The following is a 23,295-nucleotide window of genomic DNA, read 5'->3' on the forward strand; positions in this document are numbered from 1 at the left end:
GTGTCCAGTACTGGAATCCTCAGCATAAGAAGGATATAGAGCTTTTGGAATGGGTCCAGAGGAGGCTACAAGGATGATCAGAGGGCTGGAGCACCTCCCATACGAGGACAGGCTGAGAGTTGGGGTTGTCCAGCCTGGAGAAAAGAAGGCTCCAAGGAGACCTTATAGTGACCTTCCAGTACCTGAAGGGGCTACAGAAAAGCTGGGGAGGGACCATTCACAAAGGCTTTTGGTGATAGGATGAGGGGCAATGGGTATAAACTGGAAAGGGGCAGATTTAGACTGGATATAGGGAGGAATTTCTTCACCATGAGAGTGGTGAGGCACTGGAACAGTACCTACAGCCAGGGAAGTTGTGGCTGCCCCATCCCTGGAGGTGTTCAAGGCCAGGTTCAGTGGGGCTTTGAGCAGCCTGATCCAATGGAAGGTATCCCTGCCCATGGCAGGGGGGTTGGAATGGGATGGGCTTTAAGGTCCCTTCCAACCCAAACTATCCTATGATTCTGTTTTGTGGTTTAGTAGCGGACAGGTAGTGTTGGGCCTGATGATCTCAAAGGTCTTTTCCAACCAAACCATTCTATGCACCCGGGACAGCATCCGTCCAGGAGCGGGCTCCCCCCGCAGCAGGATGCCTCCTCCCCGCTCCGCACCGGAGATGCGCTCTGGCCCCGCCGGGACCGGCTCCCGCTGCTCGGGATGCAGCGACAGGGACGCCGGGGACCGGGAGGAACCGGAGCCCTGAGCCGCGGGCGAGAGCACCGAGGGACCCAGGGAGGAAAGGGGGTGAGACGGCTGCTTGGGGCCGGTCCGGGGGGGCGGGAGCGGCCGAGGGCGGGCGGGCACCGCCGGGACAGCCCGGGGCGTAGAGGGAGCGGCGGAGGCGGCACCGGCACCACCGGGGGCGGCACCGCCGGGGCTGTGATGGGAGGAGCAGGAGCGGCGAAGCGACACCGCCGGGGCCAGAGGGATCAGCGGGGGCGGCACCGCCGGGGCTGCCTGGGGCGGGGTTGGCACCCCCGGGGCTCCCCGGGGCACAGCGGGAGCGGTAACACCGGGAGAGCCCGGGAGGCAGCGGGGGTGGCACCACCGAGGCTGCCCGGAGCGTAGAGGGAGCGGCGGGGGCGGCACCGTCGGGACCGCCCGGGGCACAGCGGGAGCGGTAACACCGGAGGCGGAGAGGGAGCAGCTCAGCCGGGACAGGCCGGTAGCGGCACCGCCGGGAGCATCGGGAGCGGCTCCACCGGGAGCGCAGCGGGAGCGGCACCGCCGGCAGAGCCCGGGGCTCAGAGGGAGCGCCGGGGCGGCCCCGCCCGGGCGATGCGGGCGTGCGGGGAGGCGCCGCACCAGGCGCTGGGCCGGCTGCGGTTCGTGCTGCAGTGCAGCGAGTGCTTCCGCCGCGCCCGGGCGCTGCCCGCCGCGCTCTGCTTCGTGCCGCGGGAGGTGCAGTACAAGATCTGCAAGGACCCCGCCGCCGCCCCCGCCGCCCGCAGCCTCCTCAGCGTCTGGGACAGCCCGGGGCCGGCGCGCGGCGCGAGGCGGGCGGCGCGGGGCAGCATCGAGGTGCGCAAGGGCGGCTGCCTCCGCGCCACCGGCGAGGAGTTCTGCAACGGCGCCGGGCTCTGGGTCAAGCTCAGCAGGGTGAGCGGCGGCGGGAGGAGCGCTGCGGGGGCCGCTCGGGCACAGCGGCCCTCTGACGGCGTGCTTTTGTCCGGTAGCTTCGCTTGCGAACAGGGCTTTGCCAGACGCTGTTCATCCTTTGGAGGTGAACAGCACCGCTCTTCAGAAGAGCAGCGAAGCTGAGGAAGGGGCGGGAGAACGAGGAGCGGCTGAGGGAACTGGGGTTGTTTAGCCTGGAGAAGAGGAGGCTGAGGGGAGACCTTATTGCTCTCTACAACTCCCCGAAAGGAGGTTGTAGAGAGGAGGGAGCTGCGCTCTCCAAGTGACAGGGGACAGGACAAGGGGGAATGGCCTCAAGCTGTGCCAGGGGAGGCTCAGGCTGGACATCAGGAAAACATTTTTCACAGAAAGGGTCATCGGGCCCTGACAGAGGCTGCCCAGGGAGGGGATGGAGTCACCATATCTGGAGGGGTTTAAAAGACGAGCTGCTCAGGAACATGGTTTAGTGTTTGATAGGAATATTTGGACTCCATTATCCAAGAGGTGTTTTCCAACCTGGTGATTCTATGATTCTATAATAACGCCCTGTGTTCACTTTGATCCGTGCCGAGCAGATGCGACTTCTGGAATCACCTCTGTTTGCAGCCTTTCTCCATTGATACAAGTAGTTACTATTGCAAAAGGTGGAATATTTTTAATTTAACCTAAAGTAGAATCGAGTTTCATCTAAGCAATTCTATTTTTTGAACGTTAGGCAGAATGTCCCTCTGATAGCGTGTTTTTCTGTAGCAGGTTTTCTTTCAAACAGTATTTCTCCAGACACTGTTTATCCTTTTGAGATGATAACATCTTGTGTCAAGCATGGTCTGTGCTGAGCAGATGTTAGGTGGTACAAGGTGGTGGAAGAAGTAGTTACTGTTACAAAAGGTGGAATATTTTTGATTTAAGCCAAACTAAAGTTTCATCTAAGTAATGGTGGTTTTTGAACATTAGGCAGAATGTCCCTCGGATAGCATTTTTTTATAGCATGATTTTTTCAGTGTCTTTCCAGACACAGTTCATTCTTTTGAGATGATAACACCTTGTGTTCAGTCTGATCTGTGCTGGACAGATGTGTCGTCTTCAGTAATCACTTCTGTTTGCCATCTTTATTACTTACTATTATGTTGCTATTACAAAAAATGGAATATTTTTTATTTGAGCTAAAGTAGAGCTAAGTTTCGTTGGGGGCTTCTCAGTTGCACCAAAGATGTTCCAAATTAGCAAGAGGTTTGACTGTTGTGAAGTTCCTAACAACATTAAAATGAGTCCTTGGAAAGTAATAGAATATGCAAAAGACTTCTGGGAAAATTTGTGCACATGCATGCAAGTGGGAAATATGTTCTGTCCACAGCTCTTGTCTCGCTGCACACATTGATGGAGATCACTCCCTCGTGTTGCCCAGGCCTGATAAAGGGTGCTTGCTTTCTAAAACTCCAAAATAAATCTTAGAGAGTTTATTTGCCAGCATTTTCGGTAACAGTACAGCTGCGAACCACCCAGGGGACAGCAGGTCCCGGAATAGCCAGGGTGTTGATACCAAAAATGCCAGCAAATAAAACTCTCTTAAGACACATTTTGAAGTTTTAGAAAGCATGCATCCTTTCGTCAGGACTGGGCAACACGAGGAGTCATCTCCATCAGTTGTTTGCAGTGAGACAAGAGCTGGGGACAGAACACTTAAGATTTCCCACTTACAGACATACGGATAAGTTTTCTGTGTCCCAAGGGTGCTGAGCAGCTGGGATGTGCTTGCAGGAGCAGCTGGAGGAGCACCCAGGCTGCCATGACCTGGAAGAGGGCTGGGTGCTGGCGCGGAAGTTTGGAGAGGGAGGAGAGAAGTTGGTGCCGGTGGAGTCCGTGGAGAAGATCCAGTGGCAGCACCAAGCACTTGGGGTTGACTATAAAACCCCAGCCAGGTATGGCCCTGTCACCAAAATTGGGAAATTTCTTAACACCAATTTGAGTCTTAAGAAGCAGGCGTTCTTTATTCGGTACTGGATATACGGTGGGTTTGGTCCTCCTACTGTGTATGCCGGCAACTACAAGTAGCAGGTTTTTTATATACACTGACTTTAAATGTAAGTATTATATTTCCCATAAAAATCCTGCATATTCATCCCATTTGCCAATATAAATTATAATAGGTGTCCTCCCCTTCACTCATGTTCCCCATAGTCCTTTACTGAGTCTGAGGACTGCAAAGCAGCCCCCTACTCTGTTTTGTTGGCATCTGTCCCCCTTTGAAGTTTCTATGTAAGGTTCGAAATAAGGGTTAGCTTGACCTCCCATCATTTTTTTGGCTCCTGAAGTGCTGGCCAGATGCTGGTCTTCTGCAGCCTTCATTGTTCTTATTCCTTAAATATCACAAAGCAAGGACTTTTCTGTTCATTGATTTCACTGATTAGATTAGGCATTAGGATGGACGCTGCGTTCTGCAGAGCAGTTCATATTGGTTTGCTCAGGAGTACCACAGCCCCACTGTGCTGTGCCCCATGTAGGGACTGGGCTGTGGGCACTAGAGGTGCGTGTGGCCGCTACCCACAGAGGATGGGCAACCCAACAACCCCAAATCCCTTGGGCACATCGAGCACCGCCCCGTCACTCCCTCCAGCGCAGGTGGGACACGTCGCTACAGAGCTGCTGTGGGCAGGAAGATGCCTCCTCATAGACTAATTCTGTTTCGCTTGTGTCAGCAGCTGTGCGGGATAAAGATGTTGCTAGGATGTTTCTGAGGCGCTCAGGTTTGGGCTGAGTGATGCCATGAGGGTAACGCAGTGATGGGAGTATCTGATCTTTATGATGGAAGGCCATGTGCAGGGCTGGATTCCCTCACTCTGCGCCAGCCGGCACCCAGAGGCAGGAGCACTCTCATCCTTGCTGCAGCTGTTCCTGCAGCCCCTGGGTGCCGTCTCTGGTCCCCCAAGGCTGCTGCCTCCCCTCCAGGCTATAAGGCGGTAACGCTTGGCCGTTCTGAGCACTGACACATCTTTTCTTTTGTGCGACTCCTCTCCTGGTGCTACTCCAGCTGGGAACAAGTGGTGGACCTGATGTACTCCATGCGCCTGGGAGAGAAGCCCATACTCATAGAGCAGGATGAAGCCGCGGTGCAGAAGTTTCGGTATGAGTGCATCTCCTAGAGTGGTACTGCAGCACCTTGAGGGGTGGCCTGGACATGTCTACAGAGCCAGAACTGGCTGCAGGGCTGGGAGTGGGGAGGATGGGTGCCATGAGATGTCTTTTACATTGATACCATTTGAGCAAAGATGGCCTTTGCTCCATGGAGCATCGGAGCGACCATGTGGAGCTATTTCCACTGGGCTGGGGTGGCCATAAACACCCGTCATGGTGGTGGTGAGATACGGCTGTGCCATCTGCCTGCAGGAGGGACAGCTGCATGGCACCATCCCAGCGTGTTGATTGTGAGATGTTGTGGCTGATCTGAGCTGGAGTCCCTGCACAGTGCTGGTGGGCAGGTCTGGGGCACAGCCTGGTCTCTCTGTCCCATTAACACAGAGCTCCCCTGTAGGTTCATCCCCCCAGGCTGGAGTTACGAGCGTGACATGGAGCTGGGGCGCTTCCTGTATGACCACAGTGAGGAAGAGTTGCAGTGTGGAGACTGCATCAAGGAGCATGTCAGCAGCATCGAGGTTTCCTCAGAGACGGTGCGTAGCAAGACTCCTCCACAGCTTAAAGTCAGCGTGAGACACATGAGCATCGCTGCAGCTGCAGGGAGGAGCGTCTGGCAGTGGCTGTCCTCTCCATGAGGGGCAGAGGATGGTGGTGAAGTTTTGCTGCTCAGGCGAAGCTGCAAGGGCCTGGGCATTTGAAGCAAAACTCCATTGTGTTTCTGGGGCACTGTGAGGAGCCCGTGGCCACGTCTGGCTTGCTCAGTGCAAGAGCCACCAACCGCTCGCAGCCCAGCGACCTGAGGGACTGGCCTGCTCCTGACTTTCTCTGGCCTCACAGGACGCATCCTGGGGTGGCCATGGTGTGCCCAAGGATGCTCAGCTCCCTCCCTCTGCTCACTGCCCTCTTGCAGGATGACTACAGTGTGGCCCATCTGACCGACAACCAGGCACACACCTTCTGGGAGAGCAATGGGCCCGTGGGGAAGCATTGGGTGCGGCTCAACATGAAGAGGGGCACCATTGTCAAGTGAGACCTTGGGACAGGCAGGGTGCGGGGCAAAGCATCATCTCCCTCCTACTGCAGCTTTCCCCAGGCTGCAGCTGGGGGTTTGGGGGCAAGGTGGGGGGCCGCTGATGCCAGATGCACCCCAGGAGGACACAGCCTTGCCCCCGAGCCCTAGAATATCTCCACGGGCTTCTGTATGCCCAGGTGGCTCAGGAAGGAAAGACAATGCTGCCCATTGCTGTTCTCATCCCCAGGAAGCTGTGGCTGATGCTGAACGGGCAGTGCAATTCCTATGTACCCAGGCGGGTGGCTGTGTATGGGGGGGCACCGAACAGGCTGCAGCACCTGAGAACCGTCCTAATTAATGAGTGAGTAACAAACGAGGAGCAGCCTGAGTCTGGCTTGGGTTAAACTCCTGAGCTGTCTCTGCGTCCTGAGCAGATGCTAAGGAAAGAGCTGGGGTCAGTCCTGAGTGACCTGGTGGTGAAGGTGACTCTCCACGGGCCAGGATTCCCTGGGTGCAGGGTACATCTGTCCCCACAAGCGTGGTGGTCCCCTGCCTCCAAGTGCCAGCCGAGCACCTTCATCTCCACTCCTGTTCCTCATCAAAGCTGTGGCAGCTGGGCTACAATATGCTTCCTGCTACCTTGTGACTTTGTGTGTCCTTCCTCCTCTTCCTCGCCTCTGGGGACATGTGCTGCTTTCTGAGCACCTCTGCTGTGTGTTGTCTGAGAAGTCCTGGGGTGCTTCACCTCTCCCTCTTCGCTCTGGCTCTGCAGCACTCTTCTTGAGGCAGTCTGGGGTTTACACAGGATTGGGAAGATCTCCTCTTTCCCCAGAATTTGCTTGTTTGCCTGTTATTGGCTGAGCAGATGTGTCTTTGAAGAATCGTTTATGAGACCACTGAGATCTCTCTCCTGGTGGCAGGAGCCAACTCACCACTGTGTCTGGGCAGTCACAGGGATTTTTCCGTATGTGCCTGTAGGTCTTTGATGGGACTTTGCAAAAAGCTTTGGAATATGAGCAAATCACTTAGCAAGTTGCTCATCTCTACAAATGCCTATTTCCTTCAAAACAAATCTCCCTTGTGTGACCAGCTCGGCTCAAAGGATGGTTGTGCTGGTGCGAGGTCTGCCAGGATCCCCCGGGTAACAGGGACGTGCTTTTGGCTATCTTGCCTTTCTGTTCTGCTTTGAATTTATGCTTTTTTTTTCTGCCTCTTTGGATGCAACTTCCACCTTCTTCAGGACTTCTCTGTGCCTCTGACAGTCTCTCCTCTCTGCCTGGTCCCCTCCTGCTGCAGCCCTGGTGAGGCAGGGGGGCTTTCGCTGTGGGTAGCAGTGTATCCTCAGCTGGTGAGCCGCAGTGGCCCATGCCTCAGCGGCCACCTCACCCGTGTCTTTGGGGCTCTGCTATCTCCCTCCGTGTTGCGTGCAGGAACAGCTTCCAGGATGTCTGCATCCTCCGTGACATGAAGGCCCACCTGCCAGTGCTGGAGATCCGCATCTTGGAGTGCCGGGGTGAGCCTGCACTGTGGGGCTGAGACTGCCATTGTAGCCCAACCCTAAACCTGCAGCCAGTCCCCAGCACCTGTGGCTCTTCTGCCGCACTGGCTGCTTTTTGGGGTCCATTGGAGAAAAAGCTGGGCAATGAGCTTCATTTGGGGTGGTGCAGGTGCTGGAGGCTCTTTGCCTCTGATTGCAGCATCTGAGCTGTGCTGGCCGCGCTGCTGCAGCCACACACTGCATCGCTGTCCTGTTTTGGCAGACCAAGGGTACAATGTCCGCCTACGAGGAATTAAGATCAAGTCCTTCTGGGAGTGGGACCTGGTCCTCAATGCTGACAACTTTCAGCCAGCCCAGCTGGTACGCTACCCTCTCCTGAAAGGGGTGGATGCCGACATGCTCTACCGACGGGCTGTGCTTATTCAGAGGTATGATGCTGGGATGACAATGTCCCTGCAGCAAGCCTGGGCCCCAAGAAGCACCGTGCCCTGGGCTCTAGTAGAAGGTTGTGTGTGTCTTGCTTAAAGCCTGCCAGCTCCTTTCCTGTATGCAGCAGAGACTTTGGTTTGCTGCTCCCCATCCCAGCACAGCTTCTTCCAGTGCCTAGGGAGCATGATGGGCGAGGGGCACCTGCAGTGTGGAATTGGGGCAGGCTGGGGTTGGCACTGTCCCCACAGAGACACCCTCTGCAGTGAGGCAACCACGGCGCTGCACTGTGGGCTGGGCTGCCCTTGTTTGCAGCTTTTTCTTAGGGTGAACAAAACAAAGCAGTTGGCCAGAGGGTGCTGGTTGGCTGCTCCCCTTGGTGTGCTGATGTCCCTCCGTGCACTGGGGGATACTTCCAAGTAGGGAGTGTGGTGCCCAGGCAAAACATTGTGCATCTATCAGGCTCTGCATGTCTGCCAACCCCCTCGTGTCCTCACACTGCTCCTCTCCGGTCTCCAGGTTCGTCCATCTCCTGGAGAGTGTCCTGCATTACTTGATCCCCCTCACTGAGGACAGCACCAGCACCTTCAATACACTCAGGGTGAGTATTTGCCAGGCTCCCTTTGGGTGGTGCCGGTAGGAGCATCTTGTCCCAGGCTCAGCTGGTTTCCCTGGGGGCTGTGGCATGTCCCCCTTGATCCGATGGGGACACCAGTCCAGCGCTCATGCTGAGAGCTGCCATTTGCTGAGGGATGGGACAGCTGAGCATCTCCTGTAACACCAGGGGCTGTACTTGGGGAAAGGGAAAATGGGGCACAGAGTGGCAGGATCAGGCCACTAACCATCCCTACTCATCACTTGCTAGAGCATGAAGCCATTCTTGCTGCTGTCCAAACACAGCACAGCCATCATGGCCCACTGTCTCCGGTCCTCAGAGAGCACTGCCCCTCAGACCCTGCCAAAGCTGTACATCAACCGGCACCTGGCCCGGGAGCACCGCAACAACCCCGCGCTGGACCCCAGCGGCAGGAACACTGTCTTCACTCAGGTATGGCCATGCCGTGCCCCATGCCAATACTAGCCAATGCAGCATCGCTTGCTGCTCCTGCATCTCATCCCCTTTCTGCTGTGCTCCTCTCCAGCTGTATGAAGGCCTCAGATCTCCCAAGAACAATCAGCCTCTGGACTACAGGTAGGTCTTCAGCATCGCATTTGTGAGGTGTCACCTCCTTGGAAGGGGATGCTGATTGCTGCTGTGTCTCTATAAGGAGGGATGTGCATAGGGCTGTTGCTTTCCCGCAGGTGGCCCCTGAGCTACAGCCAGTGGTGGGAGTGTGAGTTCATCACTGAGGGCATCTGTGACAATGGTGAGAGCGCTCTCCTCCTGCCTTGGGGCTCTCCCTTGGGCTTTCTTGTGTCGGGGTGCAGCTGTGGTGGGGTGTGCCCACTATCTTGGCTGCTCTGCTGGTGCCAGCCCCACTCTGCCCACGTGGCATGGTCTCTGCATCTCCGCTGTGCCCCTGCTGCTGCCCCAGGAAGAGGGGCTGGCTTGGCCAGATCCTGTGGCTCAGCACCTGGCCCTGATGTGTCAGGCACTAACCAGCCCCTGCCCCCATTGCAGGTGGTGGTTTTCGGGACAGCCTGTCGGATATATCAGAGGAGCTGTGTCCCAGCTCAGGCGATGGCCCCGTGCCCCTGCCCTTCTTCGTGCGCACCTCCAACCAGGTTTGGCAACTCTCCTATCTGCCTGTCCCAGCTTTGAGGGATAGTCCAGTAGAGCCTGGGGCTGTTTGGGGTGTTGTTAGTCCTATCTTAATGCTTACAGAGCTGTTGGCTGGCGGGGGCTGTGCTTGTACCTGCGTAATGGAGACCTCCTGGAAGGGTGTAAAGAGCAGGATAGGCAGATGGAGAGGTGGTGGAATGCGAGGCTGCAGGGAGGGAGCAGACTAGTCACATCTGTGTCTGTAGATCCTAAGCCTCTGTCCTACAGGGTAACAGCAGCAGTGACACCAGGGACACATACGTCCCTAACCCCTCCTGCAAAGACTTCCCCAAATACGAGTGGATCGGGCAGCTGATGGGAGCAGCCCTGAGGAGCAAGGAGTTACTGGTGAGCATGGCAGAGCCTCCTCAGTTGGTGAGGGGGCTTGGCAGGGGCCGTCATGTCCCAGGCAGAGGGGCTGCCCTGGGATGAATGAGGGGCATGGGGAGAACACATCTCTGCTCCCTCTGGCAGATCCTGGCTCTGCCAGCCCTGGTGTGGAAGCAGCTGGCAGGGGAGGAGGTCGACTGGAGCAAGGACTTCGCCACTGTGGACTCGGAGCTGGTGAGCGGGGCTGGGGGCTGGTAGGTCAGCACCATGCACTCCCATGGCTGTGCCATTTCTGCCATGATGGCTTTTGCCCATTGTGATTGCAGGTGAAGCTGCTGGAGGTGCTGGAGGGTGTGGACAGGGAAGCCTTTGAGGTCATGTTTGGCAGAGAGCTGACCTACACAACAGTACTGAGTGATCAGCACATGGTGGAGCTGATCCCCAATGGCAGCAGCACTGTGGTGCGCTATGAGGATCGCAAGGAGTTCATCCGCCTGGTGCAGAAGGCTCGGCTGGAGGAGAGCAAGGAGCAGGTAACGCCATCCCCCTGGGCCACCATGGCTCCAAGGGGACCCTATTCCCATGGCAAACATTTCTGGTACCTGTGGAGTCAGTAGCTGCAATATCAGCTCCAGCTGGGTGGTTCCTACTTGCATTCGATGCCCAGGATGTCAATGAGCCCCAGGGACTCCCTTTTGGTTGTCCTGGCCTCAGACCTGCTGCAGTCACATGGGACCTCTCTTGTGACCCCCCCAGATCACAGCCATACGTGCTGGGCTGCTCCGTGTGGTGCCCCAGCCCGTGCTGGACCTGCTCACCTGGCAGCAGCTGGAGAGGAAGGTCTGTGGGGACCCTGTGATCACGATGGACAAACTGCAGAATTTCAGTAAGTACCAGGATTAGGCCAAAGCTGCTCCCACCCCCGCTGTGTGGGCAAGCCCCTCACCAATGATGCTCCTGTGCACGCATCCTGCCCTGTGGTGAATCCCCTAGTTGTGGGGTGCCCAGGAGCCTGGGGGAGGATGAGCCAGAGGGGTGCTGGATAGCAATACTTCAGGTTTAGCTGCAAACTCCACTGGTCCCCGCTCTGCTCCCTCTGATCCTCAGCTGCTGTGGGCAGAGGTGACCAGTGACCCTGCAAACCAGGACGTCCATTTCTTCACCTGCCTTTGTGCAAGGTGCTGGCCCCTCTGAGGGTGCTGGGGCCTTGCAGAGGCTCACCGAGAGCAGAGAGTCTCCTCCTCTCCTGCCTCTGCTCTGGGCTCTCACAGAAGGGCAGGATGGACGTGTCCCCTCTCTGTTAATTGGCTTTGCTGGGAATTTTTAATGAAGCTGTTGCATATTGTCACAGTCACATTTGAAGACTTTCCCTCTGACGACATCCATGTCCAGAATTTCTTGGAGGCACTCAACAACTTCACCAGCGGTGAGCAACTCCAAGCCTTTCCCGGCTGTTCACGTGCAGCTGGGTGTGCCAGAGGATGAGGTACCCGCTGCCCTGTGCCCCAGGGATGCTCACTGGGCACTTCCCCGGGAGTCGGCTGGGGTTGTCCCACCTGGCCCTTCCTGGGATGCTGAGAGCAAACTTTAGCTTTGCCTGGTGCTCCCAGGGTGCTTCTGCAAGGGCAACGAAAGGGATGGTTCTGTTCTTGTCCCTGACCCTTGTCTTTCCTCTCAGAGGATCTCAGTCACTTCCTCAAGTTTGTCACTGGCCGGAGCCGTCTCCCAGTTCGGATCACTGTCTACCCAGAAAGGTCAAAGTAAGTCCATCCTGCACTGTGCCCGGTCCCTGTGCTTTGCTGGCGTCCCTGCACCACATGGCCTTCTGACTCTCTCTCTCCCAAGCTCGGACACATTGGACCTGATGCCACAGGCGTCCACGTGCTCCTGCAGCTTCTTCTTGCCTCAGTATTCCTCGTGAGTCCAGATGGGGACAGGGGATGGGGATGCTCCCTCCTGCCTGGGGCTGGCATTGGGGTTCCCTCCCAGGCTCCCCTGGTCCTGCCATGGGGGAGGTCTGGGTGGGCATGGGGAGGGAAGCGTGAGGCTCTCGGTGACCCAGTGTCCCCCACGCAGGGCCAAGGTCTGTGAGGAGCTGTTGCGGTACGCCGTGTACCACTGCATGTCCATCGACACCGACAAAGACCCCTGGGACGAATGAGGCCCTGTGATGTGGGAGCTGCCCCTGCCAGAGACACCAAATTCAATAAACTACTGGGCTGCCATCCTGCCTCGAGCCCTGTTTGAGTCTCTGCTTTTCAAGGCCTGGGAGTGGAGCATATTTGGCAGGTGCTGCAGTTGGGGGGCCAGCGAGGAGCTGGGTGCTGGGTGCTGCAGCAGAATGAGGTGCTGCAGGATGGAGAGCAGGGTGTGCTCATGAGGGCTTAGGGTCCTGGACACAGTGTGTGTGGGGAGCATGGCCACAAACTGACCCCATAATGAACACTGAAAACGTCCCTCCTGCAATGCACCCTGCAGACTGTCCCCCCACACCAATGCTCCCTGCAATCCACCCTGCAGGCTGACCTCCCTGCACCCTGAAAATTGCCTCCCTGCAGACTGTCTCCTGCACCATGAAAACTGCCCCCTGTGCAATGCACCCTGCAGACAGCCCACCCCTGCACCCTGCAGGCTGACCCCCCCCCCAATGCTCCCCCCAATGCACCCTGGAGGCTGACCCCCCCCAATGTTCCCCCCAATGCGCCCTGCAGGCTCACCCCCCCAATGCTCCCCCCAATGCACCCTGCAGGCTGACCCCCCCGAATGCTCCCCCCAATGCACCCTGCAGGATGACGCCCCCCCAATGCTCCCCCCAATGCACCCTGCAGGCTGACCCCCCCCAATGCTCCCCCCAATGCACCCTGCAGACTGACCCCCCCCGCAATGCTCCCCCCAATGCACCCTGCAGGATGACCCCCCGCCAGTGCTCCCCCCAATGCACCCTGCAGGCTGACCCCCCAGTGCACTCCCCCCTCCAGCCGCCCGGGGGCGCTGCGCCGCCGAGCCCCTCCGGCGGCCGCGCAGCGATCCGTGACTCTGCGCTCGGCTACCTGGGATCCTTCCCTCGGTGTTCTCGCCTGTCGGCAACAGAGAAGAGGAGCATCGAGCCTATCGGCGCTCTGCCGGCGCTGCCTGCCATCGACCCGTTCGGCAATCCCCGCGCCGGCGCCGCCATTGCTGTGCTGTCAGTGAGACGCGCCGAGAGCGGAGGTGACGGCGGGGCCGGGGGTGTGAAACAGTGGGCGAGGGGGCGAGCGGTGGGGCGAAGGGGCCAGCAGTGGGGTGAGGAGGCCATGGTGGGGCGAGGGGGGGACACGGCGCGGCGGGGGGCGGCACGGCGAGGCGAGGGGGGCCGGCGCCTCTGCAGGGGCTGTGAGGGGGTTACCGAAAATACCGGGTGATGAACTCTCTACGACTAGTTTTGGAGTTTTAGAAGGCGATCACCTTTTATCAGGCCTGGGCAACATGAGAGAGTGATCTCCATCAATTAGGTGTGGTGAGACGAGAGCTGGGGACAGAATGTTTCCTGCTCACAAGTATATTGGTAAATTTTACCAGAAATCTTACACATATTCCATTACTTTCCAAGGTCTAATTTTAATGTCCTTATGAACTTCACAACAGCAAATCTCTTGCTAAGATGGAGTTGGCTTCAGCTCTGCTTCACCTTGCATGTGAGATAGGGAAAAGCTGCATACAAAGGTGATTACAGAAGAAGACACATCTGTTCAGCACAAATCACGCTGAACACAAGGTGTTATCATCTCCAAAGAATGAACAGTGTCTGGAAAAACACTGTTTTTGAAAGAAAACCTGCTATATAAAAACATGCTTTAAAAAACCATCAGAGGAACATTTTGTCTGACTTTCAAAAAATACAATTACTGATATAAAACTTAATTCTCGTTTAGCTTAAGTCAAAAATATTCCACCTTTTCTAACTACTTCTCGTATCATCTTATGTCATCTAACATCTGTGTAGCACAAATCATACTTCACACAAGAAGTTTGTCATCTCCAAACAACGAACAGTGTTTGGAAAAAACAGTTTGCATGAAAACATGCTGTCAGAGGGACATTCTGCCTATCTTTCAAAAAATACCATTAGTTAGATGAAAATTAGCTTAAATAAATAAATATTTCACCTTTTATAATAGTAACTACTTCTTGTATGAAATTACTTCTCATATAAAGGGGTGCGGGGAACCACCAAGCCAGTGCACGCTGACAAGAAGCGCTGCTGGGTAACGCTGCGCCAGGCTGCACCGAATGCGTCTGAGCCCAGCCCGGTTGTGCCCTAGCTGAGGCCTTGTCCCCTGTGCTCCCTCTTGCAGCATGGAGTTCCAGGCTGTGGTGATGGCGGCGGGAGGTGGTTCCCGTATGACAGACTTGACCTCCAGCATTCCAAAGCCGCTGCTCCCGGTGGGCAGCCGGCCCCTGCTCTGGTACCCGCTGAACCTGCTGGAGCGCGCTGGCTTTGAAGGTGAGGAACGGCGGTGTCTTGGTGTGGGAGTAGGGACCACACGCTTACCCTAGTCTCTTCAGGCTTCCCGTGGTCCCCTCTGCTGCTCCCTTGTGTCGCCCCCCCTTGTTCTAATGTCTTGTTGCAGGTGCCTCGTTGATGGGGGCAGGTGCCATTGCAGATCTCTGTTCCTCCTCCTCTTGGCCCATGTGATTCTCCTCCTCTGCTCTGCTCTTGTGAGACCCCACCTGGAGTCCTGTGTCCAATTCTGGAGTTCCCAACATAAGAAGGATGTGGAACTGTTGGAATAGATACAGAGGAGGCCACAAAGATGATCAGAGGGCTGGAGCACCTCTGCTATGAGGACAGGCTGAGAGAGTTGGGGTTGTTCAGCCTGGGGAAGGGAAGGCTCTAGGGAGACGTTATAGTGGCCTTCCGGTACCTGAAGAGGCTACAGGAAGGCTGAGGAGGGACTTTTTATACAGGTATGGAGTGACAGACCATGGCTTTAAATTGCAGGGGGAAAGATTTAGTTTAGGCATTAGGAAGAAATTCTTCACCATGGTGAAGGTTGCCCAGGGAAGCTGTGGCTGCCCCATTCCTGGAGATGTTCAAGGCCAGGTTGGATGGGACTTTGAGCAGCCTGGTTCAGATGTCCTTGCCCATGGCAGAGGCATTGGAACTGGATGATCTTTAAGGTCCCTTCCAACCCAAACCATTCTATGATTCTTTGTTTTATCATTTCCTTAAGTCTTGGCTGTGCCCCTGTGCCAGCATCCCCTTCCTCTCCTCCCCTCGCCAAGGTACTTCTCAACATTGGGGTCTCTCCCAGTGTTGTTAACTGGGAGTTTCTCACTTGTTTCTTTCTCTGAATCATTAATGAGAGAGGTGTGAGAAGCCTGTGAACTCTCTGGGGATATCTCTTGGTTTGTTGTTTCAGCCTGGCCTGAAGTTCAGGGTTACTTGCTCTGTCTGAGGCATTTAGTCCTTGTTGTTGCAGCTTGGAGCGAAGTGCTGAGTTTTGGACAGAACAGGGCAGGGGGAAATGGCAGAGTTGCGGTGCTCGCCTGTGGACCTCGTTTCGCAGGAGGGCTGAACCGGTATCTGGTGCGTGGTGAGGTTCTTCAGAATTTTCTGGATTTGAGTTTTTATTTATCTTTTGAGTGATGGACCAAATCTTTCTGTGGTGTTCCCCCTGCTACTTACAGAACTGCTTTCTGATGCCTTTTGTGCCTTTGGTTTGTTTATTGTGTTTGTATTTGTCCTCCGCCTTTCTGCTTCTCTATTTCTGCTTTTCCTGTGTGTCTGTGTGATTTTTTTTCCGACTGCTTCTTTTCTCTGTGGAAATGTAAAGATCAACTCACGGTTATCCATGTTAGTCTCTCACTGTTTCAGTGTGAAGGAGCAAAACTAAGAGCAAGCTTAAGATTTTACCTTTAATTTGTTTCAAGTACCTTGGATTTGCTTTTTGCCTGTTGTTTGTTGAAGTCTGCTTTCTGAATGTCCATTTTCTTTGACTGTTCTCCTATGACTTCTTTACCTAAAGTCATACCTATATCCTGTGGTATGGATTTATAGATAGCTAAAAGCTTCTCTGTAACCAGTCTTGTGCTTTGTGTGGCCCTTTATCCAGCAATAACCATTTCCACTTGACGTTCTTGACCCCTAGTAGGTGGTCTTACAGTCAGATCATCCTCCTTTCCCACACACAGCTCTGCAGCTCATCTGTCCCCAAAGAAAATTTGGATGTGCAGGGCTGTATATGCAGCTTCAGTAAGTAAGCTGCCACCTTTCTGCTCCTTTATTGCTTCTGGTCTCTTGACCAAGCTGTATGTTTTTGCCTTAATACTCCAGTGGCATGAATTTCCTCCCTTGATCATGATTCTAAGTATTACCGGATGGTTTAGTTCCTCATACTTGCTTATATTAGTAAGAAGGTGTTCCATGGTCTGATTTACTGCATGCGTCCCTTTTGTCCCGGCTGCAAGTGCTTCATCTCTCCTAATAAAGCTTAGGAAACATTTGTGCAGCTCACCAATTTATGCTGAACTTTTAGAACTTGCACCTGACGCCAACTCCTTCTCCATCTGTTATTTCTTTCCCCAGTTCAAGGTATGCTGTCAATCCCTTTCTCTAGGTTCTTCAATCTGCTTTGGTTCCAAGTTGGCATCCGGTATGGAAGCAGGAGGGGAACCCTCCCATATCTCTGGTGCCAAACTGCCACGATTCTCATGTTTACAGTTCCTTTCTCCTTCCTCTTAACAGATTCAGGATGAGTTCAGTTTTGAATGATACAGATTTTTAATGTATTTTCATCTCACCCCAGGGTCTTCCTAGGCTGAAGGCTGTATTATTTCCCATACTCCTCTGTTAAAATTCCATGTGGAAGATGATGTTACAATGTTGGGTTTTTTTGGAGGTGGGATATTTTATTTTGAAGGTTTGACTCTTGCTTTTCCTCCCAGTTGAAGCTAGAAGAAAAGGTTTCTTGGTGTTCTATTTTCTCATTCTTTGCAGCACTTCTTTTCTCACATTCTTAATCATAGAAAATACACTTTCATGCCACTGTTGATATCCTTCAAATATTCATTTACCTTTTTTTCTTCTAAAGATGGAATGAGTTTGTTGCTCACATATTACTCCCCTCCGCTGTCTAGCTGGTGCTGGGAAGCAGTTTAGTGATTATGTTGTAATACTGTGGTTGTTGATGCTGTCCACAGAGGATTACACAGTATCAGGGATGCCAAAAGGCAAAGCTCTGAAGTGTTGGTGCCACTGATGCAGGGTCTCATTGGTCTGTTTGAGGACATGTGGTTTGAAGTCACTCACTAATGATTTCTGTTCTCTCGTTCCAATTCATGCTACTCCCATGCATTTGTCTTTTTCAGTAACAACCCTCCACCCACACAAAGCAAGGGAGATTGCTTTCATATTCATTAGGAGTTGAATTCTCTTCCTCAGAAGTTATTATTGCCAAAAATTACTGTTGCCCAGTTGTATTCCTCAAGCCTTTTCACAGTTCTGTCAGGCTTTCTAAATAAAAAGTGAGTGTGTCCTACTTGTGATGAATATTTTTTCTTTTTGCTTGGTCTTATCCCACTTTCCTCTGTCCTAGAGGTCATTGTGATTACAAGGAAGGAAATCCAAAAGATGTTAAACTTGGACACAAAAATGAAGCTGGATTTTGTGTGCATCAGTGACAACATGGACATGGGTACTGCAGATTCACTGAGGCATATTCACCAGAAAATCAAGGTATTGCTCTCTTTTATTGAACTTGACTGGAAGATGTTTGTTTATAGTAGTATATTATTTTTATTCATGCTTTAAGAACTGTTGCGTGGAGTGATATTGAGGGTAACTGAATTTCCTGATCTTTAGAAGAGCTGATATTTTTTAAAGGTCACCTCATGGGGGAAATCAGATGAAGATGCTAAGTGACTAGAATTGACAGCTAGGAAGGCTGGAGCACATCCTGACTGGGCAATGACTGCTTCTTAGTCAGCATTAGCTTTCTGGCAGATTAATTAAAAGGTTGTATTTGTTCCTACAGTTTTTGATGTGATGTGTGACAGCTGTTGTCCAGTTAGTGCTTGGGGAAGCACAATTGTTCATTATTGTCTTACCTTAGGCAATACACCGATACTTAACGAAGCTTATTTTCAGTTCTTGGCCCTGTCCCAGGCTTGCCTGCGCTGTTGGGCAGAGACTTGCTCTGTGCTTCAGTTTTCTGCTTTTCCTGTGCTTTTGCTGGCTTGGTCATATGGCAGGCTCTTTGACAAACAGTGCCCAAATGTGATAAAGGCTTGCTGTTCTAATAAACGTGTCAGTTTATAGAGCTTTAATTTCCAACTCGCAATTAAAGCTCTCCCATGTTAAGGCAAAAATGCTGCTTGGAGCTTTCACCATGGTCTGGGATGGAATTTTGCTTTTGTGGTTGTCATACGCTTAATCCTTCCGATTTGTTTCCTGTCTGTTTAGGCCATCTTAACCAAGCTGGTTGTTTACATAAAGGTTGCAACAGAAATTCAATGAACTGTTCAAGTCTTGAGGTGTCTTTTTCTTCAGGTTCTTTTTGAAGGTAATAAGCTGCGATATAACTGTCTATTCCCGAGAGAAAGGCTTCAGCTGGGACAAGATAAAACTTTCCAGGCAAATATGGGTGTCTAGGTCACATGAGAGAGATTCTGCAAGGGATTAATGCACAGAGTAGACTAATCTAAAGGATGAAGAGAAGATTTATAGAGGAAAAGCAAAATCAACAAAATCAGTTGAACCTAACCAAATGTTTCTGTCACGTGGAGAATCGCACTCTGTCGTAACTCAGTTTGGCAGTGTTTTTAAATGTGTGCATGCCGTAAAGAAATATCTCTCTGCTGCAAATTGTGAACCTGCTGTTACAGTTTTATTGCCTGATTAACGCGATCAGCCCAGCTGTCTGAGTGTCCCTCTTTTTGTTAATCCAGGCGAGTTTGCATAGAGGGAGGCCTGGAAAATAACAGCAAAGCATGTGGGGCTAAGAAAACAGACTGTGTCTTCAGAAGCAGCGGTATTGATCTTCTCTTTATTTTTCAGAAAAAAGGTTTAGAGAAGATGTGAGGCAGTACTGAAAAACGTACAGCTTTTCTTGAGGCAACTGCTCTGTACAAACAGCAGCAATGGCTTCTGCCTGTTCTGTTCCACATCTTGCCTCTCTGGCCAGAGAGGACAAAGTGGTCTCTTATTTGAAATAATCCTATACTGAGTTCCTGAGGAGATCACTGCAGTGTGTACTTTGGAGTCGTTCCTCTAGTAAATGCATACCACCGGAACACCTCTTACAGGGTGTACCCTCTCCTGTGCGATAGAGGTGAGAGAACCACAGCAGAGGTAGCTGAAAAGCTGCTGTATGTTGGCTGTGTCTGTGGCGTAGCAGGAGAGGGATCTCGTTGAAGAATGAGTTACCTTGGTGAAAACAACTGCTGCTTGTGGCCATAGTTTGCTGGCAGGCTTTTTGCAACCCATGCCAAAAGCCTGATGAGAAGTTTAAACTGGTTGCTGAAACTTATTTGTCGCAAATTGGGTTAATTGCCTACAGACAGAAGAGCAAGTATGCTCAATAAAAACAGGGTAATATACGTGGCACAGTATAGACAACTTCCCTGTGTGCAATGCAAGTGACTGGGGTAAAGCCAAGATTATAAATGCGCTGTAAGAAAAATGTATCTAAGGCTACTTGAACTGCTGATCACAAATTATGAGATGTGCATAAATGTCAGACCACTCTAAAGCATAAAACCTCCTGACTTGCTGCCTTGTTTAGTGTTTGACTGTGGGAGTTCCACCACAGCAGCATTTCTGCTTGCTGTGCTTTTTTGTTGGGCTTCACCTTGCTTAGTGAAGCTTGATAACTTTAGAGATTAGATGTCGATTAGATCCAAAGAATTATATTCAGTAGTAGCATGAGGATACAGACATGCAGAGCCTGTAAGTGTTGAGGGAGGGCAGTTTGCATTGTTTTATTGCTTTTTGGTGCTGGCTTTGGGGACAGGTAAGGCTGTCTTGGTTCAAGGAAACAAGCAGCTGACTCCACCAGTCTTACTCTTTCTTGGTTGTTCAGAAATTCAACAATTCAGCAAAGGAAGGCTGTTCAAGTTTTTGTTTGCTGTTCGCCCATTCTACACAAACAAGATTTTTTTTGACATCTTAGCTTCAAGAGTTGATACGGTGGATGTGTGCTCTTAGCTCTCCTGGAACTCCTCTTGATATTTTTGGCTGCCTCAGCCTACACCCCACTGACAAGGTAGCATTCGTTAGGATTTTTGTGTTCATTACAAGTCTGAATGTACCCTTTTCTTGGATCCTTCACACAATAAAGATGTTATGCTAAATTTGATTCCTAAAGACGCCTCTTTGAGAAGTAGTTAACAACAAAGAACTTGGTCCCGTAAGTTCCACTTACTGGTTGTTCAGAACAAGCTCCAGGCTCCAAGGCCTGGATGTCAGTCTGGCCTGTTCACTGCCAGTAGTTCTTTAATGGACTTGTGTGATGGGTTTTTTGTTTGTTTTATTTAAAGATTCCAATCTAATAGTTAATGGCATTAACCAGTTTGTCATCACAACTCTGTGACTGAGAACTGAGGCTTAACAAGGTGAAGTAATTTACATATGATCAAAAGAGAACCGTAACAGTACTGGAAACTGGACATCTGCCGCAAGTCCCTCATGGTTTTGTGCATAAGGTCATCTTTCTATACTGTATGTGTATGGCATCCTCTGTTTCCCCACCTTGAAAAAGCTAGCAGGACAAGAGATTAGACACAAGCTGAAGCTGTTCTGAATGGAAACTACCAAAACAGAAACTTCAGTAAAGCTACAGTCCAGTTTCTGAACTGCAAGTGTTGTGGGGTTTTTTTGGTGAGTGCTAGATTATGACTTTAAAGAGATCCTCAGCTTAGGAGTGCATCGGCTTAAATGTAAGTAGCTGAAAAATCATTTGCAGCATGTGGAGTAGAAACCAACAGGGCTTTTTTTTTTGCCTGTATTTGTATTATTTTTTGATAGGATAATATAACACCAATATTTTGTACTAAGTCCAGCACTTAAAATTATATTGAAAAAGCAAGAAGTGGGTATAGGAGTTACTCTTTGATTTCTTAATTGTTTTGTTTTATACAGAGATATGAAAACTACTTAAAGACTTTCTGACAGCTATCAGTTGGATCCTTCATTGCGTGAGGCACTGGAAGGAGCTGCCCAGGAAGGTGATTGAGTCTCCATCCCTGAGGGTGATTAAATGGCAATTAGATGAGGTGCTCTGTTTAGTAGTGGACAGGTACTGTTGGACTTGATGATCTCAAAGGTCTTTTCCAACCGAACAATTCCATGATTCTGTGATTGCTCTCCTGTGGACAGTCCCAGCATTGCACCAGAATGCTGTTGCTTTCAGGATCCGCTGTGCTCTCTGTACCTTAGGGCTGTTTCCATTGCTATCATTTTAATGTCCAATCTTTATTCTTTTATATACTTTTAATACCACTGCTGGGTTTATTCTTTTGGCCCTTTAAATTCTTAGTTCTTTGCTCGTCTTTTGCAGGACTGATGATGAGTGGCTTTTCAGAATATAAAAATGAAAGTGGAGCTGCAAAGGCTTAGTTCTTTTCTCATTTGTATATAGGGTTGGAAATAGTAGAACATAGACTCACAGTTAACGATATAATAATGCTCTTGTTGAAACTAGCATTACCACTACACGGCCTCTGTCATCTCATGATTTAGCCTAAGCAGAGAAACAAGCCAGCCCTCTGTGCCTCTGGGTTTGAATTGATTACTTTCCTTGGTCATGAAGAGTGAAGAGAGCTCCTCTGTAGCTGGTGTCAGTGGACACACTTTTTTCAAGTCACAATGTAAAGTCTTCTGGTATGTGCATCAGGGATTTTTAGGGGGGTTATTCCCTGCGGTATGTTGCTCTGTGACTTCTGCAGTCCAGATTTATGTCTTCATTTGATTTCTATTACCATTCTCAAAGGCCTTCTCTTGCAGCTTAGTAGCCTTCCTTTGGAGGATTCGCAGGACCGATATGCAAACTAGGTGTGCCATGACTGACCATATTGTAGCACAGTCATACTGTCAAGGCTTTGGTAAGACGGAACTCATGATTCTGGGGATTAGTAACAAGAAATTGTAATAGGGGCTAGAAGCGCAAGGGTAAGTTGTAAGGTCTTAGGAAGTACCAGTTGAAATAGGGTGATGGTGAGCAGCCAGGCTGTTGGAGGAAGGAAAAGTAAACACAAGATGAGAATGTAAAATATTTTTTTTATAGCCATGAGAAATTAATACTATTGCTTAAGGCAACGGGAAGATTTTTTAGCTGGAATATTGCTCAGGTGTGGAACTCAAATGCAGGTACAGAACAAACACTGGAAAAGGAGGCAAGATATTAAGGGTGCAGTGTAATTGGGCTTATACTTGCTATGAGAAAACACAGGCTGAAAATTATGAAAAGGTTTCATCAGGGCAGAATAGGATTGTAAAACAGTCTCCCAGGAGTAATCAAGACAAAAATCCACAAAATTTATATTGGAGTGAGAAGCTGGTTGTGTTTTTTTTTCGTGTTTTTTTTTTTGTTTGTTTGATTGTTTTGGTTGTGTTTTTGTTTGTTTGTTTGGGTTTTAAAATATAACCTAAGTAATGTCCTGGAATGTCGGGAGTCGAAACTCTTGACTCAGGAAAGCTCTATGAGAACTGTGTTTCTGTGCCCTTCCGCTTGTACCATTCATCAAACTCCTGCAGACATTTCTGTGGGTTGTAGATTATTCTTGACAAAAAAAAAAAAAGGTGGGGGTGTCACTGTAGTTTATAAATTATTTCCTCTGAAATTTAGGCATCTCTTATATTTGCCTATTCTGTTTCTCGTGCCGAATTTTACCGGACCCAGGCAGCTGCTGTCTGACACCACCTCCCAGGCTGGGGCCTCTCCAGGCAGCAGGTTGACAAACCTGGTTAAGTCATGAATCTGTTTTTCAGGCTAAAGCAGGAGGTGGATTGGGTGTGTCTAGATCAAGCATTTGTCTTCACTGAGTCTATATTATTTTCATCTTCTGTTAAGCATTTCTCTCCCTTGTGTCACTCAACTATACTCCAGCCAGTGATTAAACTGTGGAGTTCCAGCAGAGTAACAGCAATGGAACAATTTCACATTTTCCTTCCTTGATGAGCCCTTAGTTATGTTAATGGAAGCCCTGACTAATATGGTGTGAATTAATCAGCATGTCTTCTGCTGCTAGCACTGGTGAGTGCTTGCATGCGGAATGTTTCGTCTCAGGTGGTCCACCTGGCTTTCTCAGTTTCAAAAACTAAGATGTGAAAGTAATACAGCTCTTAAAAAGGAAAGCAAAACAAACCCTAAAAAGCTACCAAAAAGAAGAAGAAAAACCAACTTTCTTTGAACAAATAAACAAAGATTGAAACTCCAGATTCTCTTGGTATGTGCATCTTTGGGAGCCATGTTGTGGAAAGTGTGATGTCACGGTGGTGGT

The 23,295-nt window shown here is 51.1% G+C and overlaps 2 protein-coding genes across 2 annotated transcripts in view; both read left to right on the forward strand.

Annotated features, from left to right (window-relative positions):
* The first annotated feature begins 1,035 nt into the window (after positions 1 to 1,035).
* LOC104057578 (E3 ubiquitin-protein ligase HECTD3) lies at positions 1,036 to 12,063 on the forward strand. The gene is made up of 21 exons (XM_054073618.1): positions 1,036 to 1,638; positions 3,415 to 3,575; positions 4,685 to 4,777; positions 5,186 to 5,321; positions 5,699 to 5,814; positions 6,048 to 6,161; positions 7,231 to 7,313; positions 7,561 to 7,726; positions 8,244 to 8,325; positions 8,590 to 8,772; positions 8,867 to 8,916; positions 9,027 to 9,091; positions 9,346 to 9,449; positions 9,715 to 9,834; positions 9,961 to 10,050; positions 10,143 to 10,349; positions 10,573 to 10,702; positions 11,168 to 11,242; positions 11,495 to 11,576; positions 11,662 to 11,733; positions 11,893 to 12,063. The coding sequence occupies exons 1-21, from the start codon at positions 1,318 to 1,320 to the stop codon at positions 11,975 to 11,977; spliced, it is 2,535 nt and encodes an 844-aa protein (XP_053929593.1). The 5' UTR covers positions 1,036 to 1,317; the 3' UTR covers positions 11,978 to 12,063.
* An 817-nt stretch (positions 12,064 to 12,880) lies between these two features.
* Positions 12,881 to 23,295, forward strand: part of EIF2B3 (eukaryotic translation initiation factor 2B subunit gamma) — a 106,040-nt gene continuing 95,625 nt past the window's right edge. The window contains exons 1-3 of the mRNA XM_054072947.1: positions 12,881 to 13,026; positions 14,151 to 14,299; positions 17,394 to 17,533. Of these exons, the coding sequence (XP_053928922.1) occupies positions 14,152 to 14,299; positions 17,394 to 17,533 (288 nt within the window). The 5' untranslated portion in view covers positions 12,881 to 13,026; position 14,151. The remainder of the gene's footprint in view (positions 13,027 to 14,150; positions 14,300 to 17,393; positions 17,534 to 23,295) is intronic.

This window comes from Cuculus canorus, chromosome 8, assembly GCF_017976375.1.
Source record: "Cuculus canorus isolate bCucCan1 chromosome 8, bCucCan1.pri, whole genome shotgun sequence".
In the NCBI taxonomy this organism is placed as follows: domain Eukaryota; kingdom Metazoa; phylum Chordata; class Aves; order Cuculiformes; family Cuculidae; genus Cuculus; species Cuculus canorus.

Coding starts and splice junctions, on each gene's coding strand:
- LOC104057578 (XM_054073618.1), top strand. CDS start 1,318: ATGCGGGCGTGCGGGGAGGCGCCGCACCAGGCGCTGGGCCGGCTGCGG. Junction 9,450..9,714: donor TCGTGCGCACCTCCAACCAG/GTTTGGCAACTC, acceptor TCTGTCCTACAG/GGTAACAGCAGCAGTGACAC. Junction 11,577..11,661: donor GTCTACCCAGAAAGGTCAAA/GTAAGTCCATCC, acceptor CTCTCTCCCAAG/CTCGGACACATTGGACCTGA.